This window comes from Marmota flaviventris, chromosome 12 (genome assembly GCF_047511675.1).
Source record: "Marmota flaviventris isolate mMarFla1 chromosome 12, mMarFla1.hap1, whole genome shotgun sequence".
In the NCBI taxonomy this organism is placed as follows: Eukaryota; Metazoa; Chordata; class Mammalia; order Rodentia; family Sciuridae; genus Marmota; species Marmota flaviventris.
Window position 1 is genome coordinate 83,671,896 of NC_092509.1, and position 14,636 is coordinate 83,686,531.

General features: G+C 31.8%; 1 protein-coding gene across 2 annotated transcripts in view; it reads right to left on the reverse strand.

Moving 5' to 3' along the window:
- Positions 1-10,020, reverse strand: part of LOC114100758 (complement factor H-related protein 1) — a 51,568-nt gene extending 41,548 nt beyond the window's left edge. The window contains exon 1 of one of the 2 annotated variants that reach the window (XM_071600202.1): positions 9,883-10,020. In XM_071600202.1, the coding sequence (XP_071456303.1) occupies positions 9,883-9,940 (58 nt within the window). In that variant the 5' untranslated portion in view covers positions 9,941-10,020. The remainder of the gene's footprint in view (positions 1-9,882) is intronic. The other variant, XM_071600204.1, reaches the window with a different exon arrangement.
- Between the last annotated feature and the right edge of the window lie 4,616 nt (positions 10,021-14,636).

Here is a 14,636-nt window from a genome sequence, read left to right on the forward strand (position 1 = left end):
TTTTAACTGCAACACATCAGTAATTTTATGACACAGAAATGGATTGAATGTTTCAATCCATTTGTACATATGGCTATCCATATGTAGAAGAATGAAACTAGACTTTTATCTCTCATACTGCACAAAAATCAACTCAACATGGATCAAAGACCTAGGAATTAGACCAGAAACTATGCAACTCCTAGAAGAAAATGTAGGATCATCACTCCAACTCAACAGCCTACCTAACACTCAGGAAATAATGCCAACAGTTAATAAATGAGATGGTATCAAATTAAAAATCTTCTGCACAGCAAAGGAAGCAATTAAGAATGTGAAGAGAGAACCTACAGAATGGGAGAAAATCTTTATTAGTGACTATTCTGACATAGGTTAATATCTAGGATATATAAAGAACTCAAAAAACCTTACACAAAAAAATCAAATAACCCAATTACTAAAAGGGCAAACAAACACAAATTTCTCAAAAGAAGACATACAAATACATATGAAAAACATATTCCATATCATTAGCAATCAAGGAAATGAAAATCAAAACTACACTGAGATTTCATCTCACAACAGTCAGAATGGCTGTCATCAAGAATACCAATAATTCTGGGAGCAGTGGCACATGCCTTTAATCCCAGAGACTCAGGAGACTGAGACAGGAGAATCTCAAGTTCAAAGCCAGCCTCAGCAATTTAGGAAGGCCCTAAGCAACTCAGCGAGACCCTGACTCTAAATAAAATATAAAAAAGGGCTGGAGATATGGTTCAGTGGTTAACTGCCCCTGGTATCAGTCCCCAGTACACACACACACAAAGTCTAAAATAAAATGTGAAGCACTGGGCTGGGGATGTGGCTCAAGCGGTAGCGCGCTCGCCTGGCATGCGTGCGGCCCGGGTTCAATCCTCAGCACCACATACAAACAAAGATGTTGTGTCCGCCAAAAACTAAGAAAAAAATAAATATTAAAAAATTCTCTCTCTCTCTCTAAAAAAAATGTGAAGCATCTAGTAAAAAGTACACACACACACCCACAAACATATATAAAATCTTAAGAGTGTATATATTTCAAAATTTCTGTTGGAGACAGTGTGTACCTATTAATAATTGATGAGAACAAAGCAAGAAAAATTCTTAAGGATATTTTGAAAAACTTACAAAAGACTTACTTTATATACAAAGAACACTGTACCCAACAATATTTTTAAAAAAAAAACACCATAAAATATTTATGAAAATAAATTACATTAGATGATAATAATGCAAGTTCTGATAAATTTCAAACTATCAAAATCAAAATATATTCTTGTTCCCCCATGTTATAAGAAAAAAACCCAAGAAAATTGCAATAAAAAAATAATTGGTTTACAAATACATAAAATCTTCTATAGGTCAATGAGGAAATCAATAAGAATTAGAAAATATTTGAAGTGAACAATAACCAAAATTGTACACAAACATTTAGTAAAATAAATGAAAATAAATGAAAAGGAGGTAAAACTTAAGGAAGTGAGAATTCTCAAAAAGCTAGAAAAATTGCTGTGTAGAAAGAAATTAGTAAATAATAGTAAAAAGAGCAGAAATAATAAAATGAAAAAAATACACAATATATAAAGTATTAAAGAAACTAAAAGCTAGTTTGGGGACAAAACAAAATTAATGCAATCCTGACAAGACTAATCAAGAGTAAAGGGAGGGGGCACAAATAATCATCATTAGGAATAAAACAGAATGATTAGAATTATTTGTAATAGATTATTATGTTCATATTTTATTTACTTATATGTATTATATTTTACAATAAAATATGAAAGAAAAATCTACATATTATTCTTATTTGTAATATTAATTATATGATATACAAAATAAAAACAAAGTTAATAAATACGGGGTTTGGGGGTAGGAAGGATAGCAGAATGAATCAGACATTATTGCCCTATGTACACATATGACTATATGACCAGTGGGATTCTACATCATGTACAACCAGAAGGATGAGAAATTATACTCCATCTATGTGTGATGTGTTAGGGTGCATTTTACTGTCATGTATAACTAATTAAAACAAAAGTAAACAAAGTCAAATGAAAAAATAAATATGCTGGTTATTGATTTTAATTGTTAATGCTTTTAAGACTGTGTGCTATTAAGATACAATAACAGTGATATTAGAAACATTGTATATTAGTTTTAAAAATGGTAAATTTTAAGATATTATCATACATATTTGTTAGATTATTATTTCAATTGTCAAACTTCTTTTATTACTTGGTTTTATAAATAATAGTAATTATTTAACTTTCTGTTCTAGAATTTCTTTTTAAAAAGTAAGGGGAAAGTGTCTGGGGTTGTGGTTCAGTGGTAGAGCACTGCCTGGCACGTGTAAGGCACTGGGTTTTGATCATCAGCACCACATAAAAATAAATAAATAAAAAGGTATTATGTCCATCTACAACTAAAAATATTTTTTTAAAAAAAAGAGGGGGTGGGGGGGGAAAGACAACCAACTGCACCAAGTCCTACCATAGACATATTCAGGCAAAAATGTTTTACATTTCATTAAAAAAATACTCCTGTGAAATTACATTTTGTGAAAAAATAAAATATCTGTGTAGGCTGTAATATTCATTGATTTTCCTCAGAAGATTTTGCAAAATATTTTAACATTAGTGTTAGTGAAGTTAACGTGAGCTTTGAGATTCATAATTTAAAGGAACAAAATCTCCACTAGGTGGTGCCAATATCCCATTACAAAACACCACCACTCTCCATCCTTCACCACTACCACAGAAGCCTGATGTTTTTGTGTTGATATTGAAATTTCACGTCTAGGTTGCTACATAGAGAATTTCTCTTTAGTTATAGGTTGGACTGTGTGTCTTTAACTTTCAAAATTCAGATCAATTTTGTGTTGTTCCAGTTACTGGGAAAATACATTAGTTAAATTTCAAATGTAGTTCCCAACATTGTAAGTAGAGACTATTTTCCATGACCTTAAGATTTTGATGAATCCAGTTCCTTTGCTTTTATTAAGTTAATGGGACAAAGTGATGCAAAGTTTCCTATCAATTTATTTGATTAAAATCACTTTTATTAAAGGAATATCTCTACCCAAAATGTAGTTCATCTGCAAAGACTTTGGCCCAGAGGCCAATAATTTTTTTCTGCTTATCATTCCAATTTCAAACAATATGTTTATACTTCTAATACTTGATCTTTCAAATTTAGTTACTTTTAATAAGATATAAAGTATAAGGCCATATCTCTTCCTACCAACTCCTCAAAACCTTACTCTGTGTATAGGTGTTTATCAGACCTAAGGAATTCTTACACAATTACCTTTTTGTTTTCTTCTTTTTTTTTTAACCACAAATAATTTTTAACACTCCAGTGCTTTCTTTCACAATTTTAAGTGACATCACTGGATTTTGTAAGAAAAAAAATTATCATCCCTTCTCCATTTCTCCACATTATGTAACTGACCAGCCATAACTTGTCTCTAGGCCTCAGTTCTTCTATTCTTCAGGCCATTCTGTACAAACCACAAGTGATTTTTGCAAATCTGATCACATCACTCCTGTGATTAAAATTCTTCTCAGACATCTCATTTTTACTAAGGAGTCTTCATTCCTTACCTCCACCTGGACGGAAACACATTATCTGGATCTTGCCATTCTCTCTGGTCTCTTCTCAGAAGTGTTCCATTCATTAACTGGGACAGATCTACCCCTGGTTTGTTTATAATTTGTCAAGCATTTCAAAATTGGTCTCTCTTTAGTTTTCTTTCTTTCTTTTTTAAAGATTTTTTTTCTCTAGTTGTTTCTTCCTCTAGAATATTTGTACTACAGATTTTTGATGACTGGCTTTGCTTCATTCTTCAAACCTCTATTCAAATGCTGCTTGCTCAAAGCCATCCAGTTTTTACTAGTCGGTCCCCAAGTCTAGCTCATCTAATGTTGCCACACAGTTCCACCCCAAGTCCTTTCCTTTGGCCCTTGTTTCCTTCATAACTTCATTTATAATTCAGTCTATCACTGTCAAAGTATAAACTAACTGAAATTGAGGACTGTCTCTGTTTGTATGATAGAATAATTTTCAATAATATTTAATGTCTTGTCTTGTCAAATACATCCTGTCTATTTTTGTTCTAATCCCCAATACATGGAATTTTTATTACCAACTTATGTCTTAGCAAAAATAGTTCAAGTAATAATTCATCATATTGAGTTATAACAATAGTAAAGCATTTCTTATGTTAGGATGTTTATTTGCCTGAATCAACAAAAACTATATGTTTAATCTTAATTAAAACCTTCTCAAAAATTTCTAATTAAGCAATAAAAGTTATTTTGCTCCAAATAATCAATGTATGTACAAAATTTTCTTGAATTAAATTGGCAGTTCTTAAAGAAAATTGAGCAGCGACTTATTAAATAGGCAGCATAAAAATATTTTCCAAAGTGTGAAAATATTTTTTTATGCTTGGTTTATCTTAAACTTTAAAAAATTTCCATGTTATGCTTTCATTTCCAGATTAATAAGTAAAGTCAGTGTTCTTATATCCAAGTATCTATTTGGATTTAAACAACAAATATTTCACCCTATGCATTTAATCATCATTTACCTTTTTTTTTACATTCAAATTTAAGAGAATGGTATTATTTTCTATCTTTGAAATTTTTATTGTTCAATTATTATTATAGATAATAGTGAGATTCAGAAAACTTTACTTAAATTTTTACCTTTTTTTTGTACATTTGCTCTATTTTTCTAAAATCACTTTTTTTTGGGGGGGGAGAGTACAGTAGGAGATATTTTTAAATAACTTAGATTATGGTAGAATACACTAAAAACCCAAACTACAAAATCAATTTAGAAAAAAATAAGGCAAGTGAACAAAATGGAAATGGAAAAAAGCAGATATTCTGCATCAAATTTCTTTCCTATCTTCTCATGGATATACATGAATATACTTTATATGCATATATATATGATCTGATCCAAATAGCTTCTAAAAATGTTATTCAAATTATAAGTATCATGAGAAGAAAGATAATTGGGAAAAGTGGTGTAAAGAAAATATCAGTGGCAGTAGGAAGTTTTTTAAAAAATAAACTCTAAAAAAGGAATAGAATTTATGTTGCACTTAATAATAAGCTTTCAAAAATAAAATTATATTTTTTTATATTTAAAGACATGATTGCACAATTTCTGTGTAACATTTTTTAATAGTGAAAAAGAATATGACGATTATTCCAGGGTGGAGCTGGAGTTGTAGCTCAGTGGTGAAGAGATTGCCTAAGGTATGTGAGGCTCTGGGTTTGATCCTCAGCACCACATAAAAAGTAAATAAATAAAATAAAGGTATTGTGTGCATCTACAACTAAAAAAAATTATTAAAAAAAAAGATTGTCCCAGGATCATAAAAAGAGAATGGAAAAACAGGTAACAGCCATAAGAAACTGGGTAGAATAATAGGTATGCCATAATTAGGTTGAAATACATTATTATCAGAAAACAGCTTGAAATGGTGTGGGGAGAGGAGGCATAATTGCAAAAAAGGAAAAGTGGTAGACTGAAGAAAAAGAGACTTAGTGGATAAAAACCGATCAATTTTAACTTTAGATCAGACTTTAGTAACCAAAGGCCAAAAATGAAAACTGTTTACTGACCTGTTTTTGAACTTACATGTAGAAAATTACTTCTCCCTTAGAATTATGTCAGTTTCCAATGTGTAAATATTTAGTTTCAGTTTAAAATTGTATGCAGGAAGGGCAGCATATGCTTTGCCAGAATATGCCTAAATTTACAGTGAACAAGACCCGCCTTACTACACCTCTCACTTTCCCACCATCTCTGAGGATGATGTCTACCCCTGGTCACTCTCTGTAGTGCTTCATCCCTCTACCTGGAAGCACCTGGTGTTCAAGAATTACTCTGTCCTGTTCTTATTCTTGGTACCATCCATTTCTACCTTCCCCTACTAAAATGGTTATAACATTTCCAGGTTATAATAATTCACAGGACATATGGAGGATAATTAAAGTATTGATTCAGAGTGTTTGTCATTCCATGTAAATTACAGAATGGTTGAATTTATGACAACATCAACTTGCAAAGTATTTCAGGAGAAGAAAAGATATTAAAGACAACTGAGATATTGCATGGGATTACACTTTGTATTCTCATCATATAGGTAAAAATCCATATACCTATCTCTGATTATGTGGAGTTTGGACGAAATGGGGGATTTTATTTGTCACACTGAAATTAAAACAATTTGAGATAATATACTATCACTTTTTTGGATAAGAAAATGACATGTAACACTTATATGTATATCTTTATTAAGAACAATTTTTATTGATGTGTATTTAGTTTTTATATGATATATAATATCAGTTTTTTACATTAGGGTTAACTCAAATTTTAAAATATCTTACACCTGAAACAATGTATTTTGTAACAAAACAAATTCTCCTTTTCTTGACTGAAATGGAACCTCTCAATCTTTATAAGATCTTTCTAGGCCTCAAAGAACATTTTTGCCCTCTAAACCTCCAGGATCAGAAAACGCATATATCCAAAAACACCATAAGCCAGTGCATATTTCAGTTGGACATAGTTCAGTATAGTTTTAATCTGTTTACTTTAATGATCTTGTAATTTGGGGGTTATGGCCTAATTACAAATAGTATTCAATTGTTAGATCCTAAATTTTCAAGATCTACTGGAAAAGCTTGGTCATAATACATTCAATAAAACTGAAACTCTGGTTTGATTAAGGAACTCTGTCTTGTAAGTCCCACCCAATTCTCAGTAGCCTGTGTTCTCTCCTGGAGCCAAGACCTTTCACAAGAAAAAAGCAACTTATGCTCCTACACAAGGAGGAATGTGAATGCAGATCAAGCACTACATTCAAGGTGCCACTTGGTCCCCAACATAGTAAAAGGGAAGAACAAACAGAAAGCTGAGGTTACACATTTTCCCTGCTATTATTATTCTGTAGGAGTATTGGTTTTCTGAGGAATGTTTACTCTTATCAAGGCAAAAGAAATTTATGAAATGTTTACATTTTGTGTCTAGTGGAGTAGAGCAGATTGTGGTAGTTTTCAAAACTCTTTCAATCTCTCAATTTAGTATTCAGTATTCAATGAAAAAAATAAAAACAGAAGCAAATGTTGAAGTATATATGAATACTTTCAGCAATTAAGGCTATTCTGCTTAGTAAAATTTCTCTGAGGCATAATCAACTGATGAAATCGATGACATTTTCAACTAATTGTTTCAGAGACTTTCTGAAAAGTAAGGAATAAAATAGGAATCCTATGTCCACTGGAAATTCATGAAATTTTTCTTATTGGCTTACTATCTTACATGTGGTCTGATGGCTATTATGAGGCTGACCTAAATAACATTTTAAATTCTAGAATTTTTTTTTATCTGTTAGGAATACAGCCAGATAAAGAGTTGTTTCTTCTAAAACATGGATGTGCTATTGCTCAATTCACCAGGAGGAACTGATATCACATTTAAACACACATTGAAGAAAAATAAAATACAAGTGAAACAAGCCAGCTAGAATTGATTATGCAAATGAAGAATTTAAATCACTCTTATTGAATAATCATGTATACTGTGCTGCACTCCATTTTAATAATATTTCAAATTCTACTTTGTAATCATTTAAACAACTCAATTTAACTTGGCCTTAATTCTTCATTTTGAAAAATTATTTAAAAATAAAATAAATCTTCCTTACATAGTAAATGATATCTACATAAAACTTCAGCAAACAGTATGTAATGTAAAACATTAAAAGCATTCCCATAAAATAAGAAAGACAAAAACATTTACTTAAGGGAAAAGAAAGTTTGCTACGATTGGTAATATTCACATTCTTTTAGAACATTTTGCAAATGTAATAATACTTTATTTTCAACTTCCAATTATTGTATTTATATGTGCAAAAAACTGATATCTGCCTGGTTCTAAATGTAGCCAAATTATGCTATGTACTTGTATGAATATACCACAATGAATGCACTAATAAAAACATAAAATAAGTAAATAAATAAAAAAGCACATACATACATAAAGTTTTTTTTTTTTTTTTTTAATCACTAGATATGAGTAGGGATGTAATTCTGGGAGAGTACTTGCCTTGCACCACATGAAAGGCTTTGAGTTTAATCCCCAGTATTGGGGGGGAGGGAAGTGGTTGGATATAAGGTTTATGAGCTAACAAGCAATAACATATTAGAATATATAACTAAGAAAAAGGGTGGGCTGGGGATGTAGCTCAAGCGGTAGCGTGCTCGCCTGGCATGCGTGGGGCACTGGGTTCGATCCTCAGCACCACATAAAAAATAAAAAGTAAAGATGTGTGTCCACCGAAAACTAAAAAATAAATATTAAAAAATTCTCTCTCTCTCTCTCTCTTTCTCTCTCTCTCTCCCAAATAAGGTACAATATTTTAAAACATATTAACTTTTTAAAGAAAAATTCCTAAAGAACATAACTGAAATAACTTTTTAAATAACTTTAAATAAATTTTAAATAATTTTTTTAAAAAAATTCCTAAAGAACATAACTGAAAAAAAAATCTGAATTTATTTTCTAGATTGGAAAAACCTCAAAGGAGAAAAGTTCTGTAACATTTGCTAATACTCTTCAGGGGCTAGGTACTATATTGTAGGCTCTCAATCAAAATGTTTTGGATAAGTAAAAAGTTCGGGGAAATTATGAATGATATGTTTTTCAATTGACATTGTAATGTTGCTCAGATACCTATCACATATCTAGTTACCTATCATGAATTACGAAAGCAAACTTCACTGAGGATAAAAATTTTAATCTATTGGTAATTATAGGTAGAACTAAATTTAATTATAGGGACTGGGGTTGAGGCTCAGTGGTAAAGCACTTGCTTCGCACGGATGAGGCACTGGGTTTGATTCTCAGCACCATATAAAAATAAAAATAAATATAAAAATAAATAAATGAAGATATTGTGTCCATCTATGACAAAAAAGATTTTTTTTAATTTAATTATAAATTTAGAATTTGTTTTACTAGTATCAGAAAAAAAAATCCTAGTGCTCACATTTACTAATCCAAAAGACTGCTCTTAGACAACATACCTTATAGATAACCATAGGAAAAAAGAAACTAAAATGAAAAAGTTAAATGTGACAAATATTGTATATTCAATTGCGTTTCAAACTGATAGGGTTTTCTCATTTTAATAATACAAGTAATGCTTTTCTACAAGACTTTTAAGACCATAGTAATATCATTTGTAAATTATTATTTTTTAGGAAGAGTTAAAATTATATCTGAAATAAATCTAATCATTATTGATTTGAAGGCTTTCTTTGATTATGTATATATGCACATTATCTCTTACTACTTTCACATAAAGCATATTGATAAAGCTTGTAAACAAAAAGAGTAGATTGTATCTTATGTTAATTACATGGGAAATGATCATACCAGATTAGTTTTCAGAAACACTTATTGAAATAGTTTCTTAAATTATACATGAAATAAAATTATGAATAGTCAGGTATGCCATTCGAATAAGGTAATTACATTTTTAAAAAATATTTATTTAGTTGTAGATGAACACACAGTATCTTTATTTGTTTTTATGTGGTGCTGAGGATTGAACCCAGTGCCTCACACATGCAAGGCAAGCACTTTACCACTGAGTTACAGCCCCAGCCCAGGTAATTACATTTTTAACGTATAAAATGTCAAAAGCCAAAAACTGAGCTACAGACTACTAATTAAATCACATTTTCTAGACTAAATTTTAATTATGTGAAAACAACATCAGCAAATGTTTCCTAATACACTTATGAGGAAAAAGCTTTTTTGTTTTCATCTTACCTTCTGCTGTACAAACAGTCCACAATATCAACCAAATAATCTTTGCAGGCAATCTCATGTTTTGAATCTTTTAAGGGCACATTTATTAGCTGAGAGTGCTCACAGGGTCCAGTTCACCTCTGCTAAAAATCGCAATCAGGACAGGAAAGTACTTGCTTCTAAAGGAAGTTGAAAGAGCTTGGGAAATAGGGGTTACTGGATGCTCCACCCATCAGAAACTTTCGCAAAGCAAAGAAGGAGAAAAAAAAAAAAACAAGAAAAAACCCCCAAAACCTACTAAACCTACTAATCCTAGCATCACCAGAACTTGATCAGGATTCTTACTGCACTCCCACTGAATTCTAATGCTGTGACCTCTCTTTGATTTGTTCTGGTAAATGAAGGCATGTTCTCTATTGGGAACAAGCTCAGGTCTCCTGGAATGTAGAAGCAGCAGGGGGTTATCGCCTCCTGGGATTTCATAAACTCTCCAGTAATCCAACTCTGTTCAGTTCTATTGCATGTAAACCACAGAACAGGAAGTAATGTAATAATGTCTTTTTAAAACCATTTACAGAACTTCAGTTGAGGCAGTGGTTTCTCAATCAAATCCCAGACAACATAAGCAAACAACATAGTCCTATCTGATAAGGGGAGCTTGCTTTACCAGCAATTTGTGAAATCAGTCTTTAAAGACTTTTTAATATGCATGCATGAAGCAACTGGTTCACTCTGACATAAATGAGTTTAATCATTCAAGAAAAATTGAAATGTTGTTTTTTAAAAAACTTGATAGTGAAGTATAATATGCATAAAGAGAATAAGAGCAAATGATTTGCTTAATATTAATGTAAAAACACACAACCACCATCAAGGTCAAATCACTGAACTTCACTATCTCCCGAATCAATACTGCCTTTCAGTCAGTGCCCCTTGCCCTCTGTCCTCCTGGCCCTCCATATGGGGTGAACACTATCAGGATCTCTAAGAACATGGGATATATTTACCTGGTTTTAGTACTTTATATAAATGGAAAATAAGCTATTTGCTCTTGTGTTTAGTCTTTCACAATGTTTGGGATAGTCAACTGCATTGTTGGATATAGTTATAGATTGTTAATTCTTAATTCTATATAATATCTATTGTTTGAAATATTTACCATTTTTAATTTATCGGTATGTTTGATAATGAGTCTGTGGCTAGATTCTAGTTTGGAGCTAACAGAAATAGTATTGCTATGAACATTAAATTATATGGGTTTTGGCAACATTGTGTCCACATTTCCAGGGAATACCTAGTTAGGAGTGAACCATTAGGCCACAACTTATGTTTAGGTGTGGTAGATAATATCAGACAGTTTTCCAAACTGGTTATACCAACTGGCATTCCCCTCATTCAATCTTTGTAATTTTAGCTTTTTTGGTGACCATAAAGCAACAATTCTCTATAAAAGGGGTCAGTGCATGCTCTTGCTCTCTCCCTTCCTGTGGACCCTTAAGGTCAGAGGAGCCATCACAGGGACCCCAATGAAAAAGGTATTTGTGTCTCTTGTGTGGTTATTTCATGCAGCCCAATTAGGCCAGTTCAAGTGGAGTAACCCTTGAGCCTTTTACTCATGAGAACAGAAACCTGGCACATCACGCTAGAAATAATATACCTTTTTAATATACAATTCAACAAAAAGGCATCTGAAACTATATTAGATAGTCTAAGGGAATTAAAATTATTCACACATTCCTTCTTAAAAACAATTTTAAAGTATACTTCAAAATTTAATTTTATAGAAATGTTGTTGTTTGAGAATAAACCCACACCATAGTTTCAATAAACTAAAGGAGCAAACTTTTAACTACTTGGGAACTTTCTTAATAATGTAGAGATTTCCTTTTTCTCAGTAATGCAAATGATTACAGCTTAATTTGAAGCCAAGGTGATAAAGATCCTTTTAGGTTACATATTATAACTATTTTTAATTGTTTATAGATAAAGTCCACATTCCTTGAAGGTTATGATGCTATGTTTTTATGCACACACACACACACACACACACACAAAGATCAAACAGCTGAACAAAATAGACAATTATACTTTTCTTCATTGTTATCTTGAGTCTTGTTTCAGCAGCGGTCCAAAGTCAGGATAATTGCAATAATTTATTTTATGGGACAGAAGGGTAAGGATGACTATTTTTATATGATATCTTGAAATGGTTACCACATTTGATTTTAGAAAAGAATAGAAAAAATATTGGCTATGTAAAGGCAATTGCTACAATGAGATTTGTAATAGATACCTTTTTTGATTCATAAAAATTGTTGTATACATTAAATATGTACCTTTTTACATATCAATCATACCTTGATAAAGTGATTTTAAAAAAGATAAACAAGTTCAAAGTCAGTTGGAATGTATCCTTGAGAAAATAATGCTTGCTCTGGTTGTTTCAATCCCTCTTCTAGCAGTAATAGCCTGCACAGTACAGGCTTACAGGTTGGATGTAGCTTGTCAGAAGTATTTGTCTAGTGTTCATGTTATTTTAAGATTGAACTACCCATTGACCTTAGGAACATGAAGTGAAATTGTATCCTGATTCTTTGCACACAGAGCTGACTGCAAGAAAATCAGAGTTCGATTACACAGCAGGAAAAGAAAAGGATGAAAAGAAAAAAAAAATACCTGTCAATACGAACTTGACTGTGAAGATAGATGTATGTGATATTGGTTAAAATACACTGAGTAAGGAAATTTCTAAAATAAGAGTAAATTTGTGAGGTCAGGGTCACTAATTTTTATTTTGAAAAGATATTTTTAAATTATTGTTTCAGTATATTATTTTCTCAAAACCTCAGTAGTATCTAAAGGAATATATTTTATCACAACCTTGTAAAATCACTTAGTATAAAACTTAAATAATTTAATATGAGAGAGAAACTTTTTTTGTTTTGATCACTTAAATTTTTTTGAAATAATGGGCTATAATTTTAGCATTAATTTAATCACCCACACACTTTCCCAGTTATTTGTAATCTAGCTTGATTCCCTTTGTTCCTAGAAAACAATTATCTTAAAATGCCTCTAGTATGTCCTGTAATTATTCAGTTCTTCTTATTATTCCTTTTTTGGCAGTATTGGGTAATGAAACCAGGTGTGTTCTATCACTAAGCTACAAGCCCCACCTCTGCAAGCCCTTTTTATATTATATTGAGACAGGGTCTCACTGAATTGCTTAGGCTGGGATCAAACTTTTAATCCTCCTGCTTCAGCTTCCCCAGTACCTGGGATTACAGGTGTGGACTACTCTACCCAGCTCTCATTCAGTTCTTTTCAATGTATTAGTTTCTTAGTGCTGCTGTAACAAAATACCACAAGTTAGATCGTTTTCTCAGAATGGTGGAGTCTCAAGTCAAGGTATCCCTAGAGTTTTTCTACCTCCATAACTAATGAGGAAGAATCCTTTAGTGCCTTTTCTCAATTTATTGTTGTAATTCCTTAAAGTTCCCTGGATTGCAGCAACATCATTTCCATCTCTCCTTATGTGACCACATGGCCTTCTTCAATGTGGGTAGCTGTTTCTTTTTCTAAATCTCCCTCTTCTTTCTTTTATAGAGATACCTAATTCATTATAACATAACATAATCATAACTTGAAGAAAATTATATATATATATATATACATACATATACATATATATATATATATATATATATACATACATATACATATATATATATATATACATATATATATACATATATATATAGAGAGAGAGTGCATCTTTGCAAATATATATATTTACATGTATAATTATAAAATATAGATTTTAAATAAGTCCACGTTCACTGTTACTGTGGGTTAGGACTCGAACATGATTTTTTGGGGGGCACAGAATTCATCCCATAACATTCAGTCCTGAACTTTTCATAGTCTTTTTGATGTAGTTGACACTACTGACATTTTCTCTTTAAACTTTTCCTTCTGTCTTCCACAATACTGACATTTCCTGTTCATATTATTCTCTAATCTTTTGGTAACTATATTTTCTTGATTTCTTTGTCTTCTTGCAGTCATTTCCACTGCATTCATATAACATTGCCTTTAGTTATTTTTCCTCCATAGTCTCTGTCTCTGTGCATTTGATAAGCACATATCAGCAACTATATATGCTGTGTTTGATGGGCATTGTCTGTGTAGAGGAAAATTTATCATGCTTCCTGACCTAGGAACTTAAAGTAAAACAGAGTGACACATATAAATATACCAATAAGTGCATCACTGAGCTAAAAAGAAAACAAATAATGGAAAAAGAAAGACTTATATAAATAGATAAGAACCTCACATGGGGAAAATGGGTAAATGTTATATCAGCTATTCACTGATATGACTGAAGTACCTGACTAGAACAATTTTAGGAGAGGAAAAATTTATTTGGAGGCTCACAGTTTCAGAGGTGCTAGTCCATTGAAGGCTGGCTTCATTCCTCAGGGCTTGAGGTGAGGCAAATCATCATGGTGGAAGAGCATGACAGAGGGAAACAGCTCACATTTGATCAAAAAGCAAAGAGAGACACTTCACTCTCCAGATACAAAATACATACCCCATAGCCATGCCTCCAATGAACCACTTCTGTTGAGAGCCACAGCCGAGTCGGGGTGGTGCCTGGCATTTTTGCCAGAAGGAGTGGTTGAGAGGTGACGCGAGAGAGCCATTAAGATGATGATAATTAAGTTAAGCTGTGTATAATTGCTGTGACTGGATGATGTTTGAACCTACAAGTG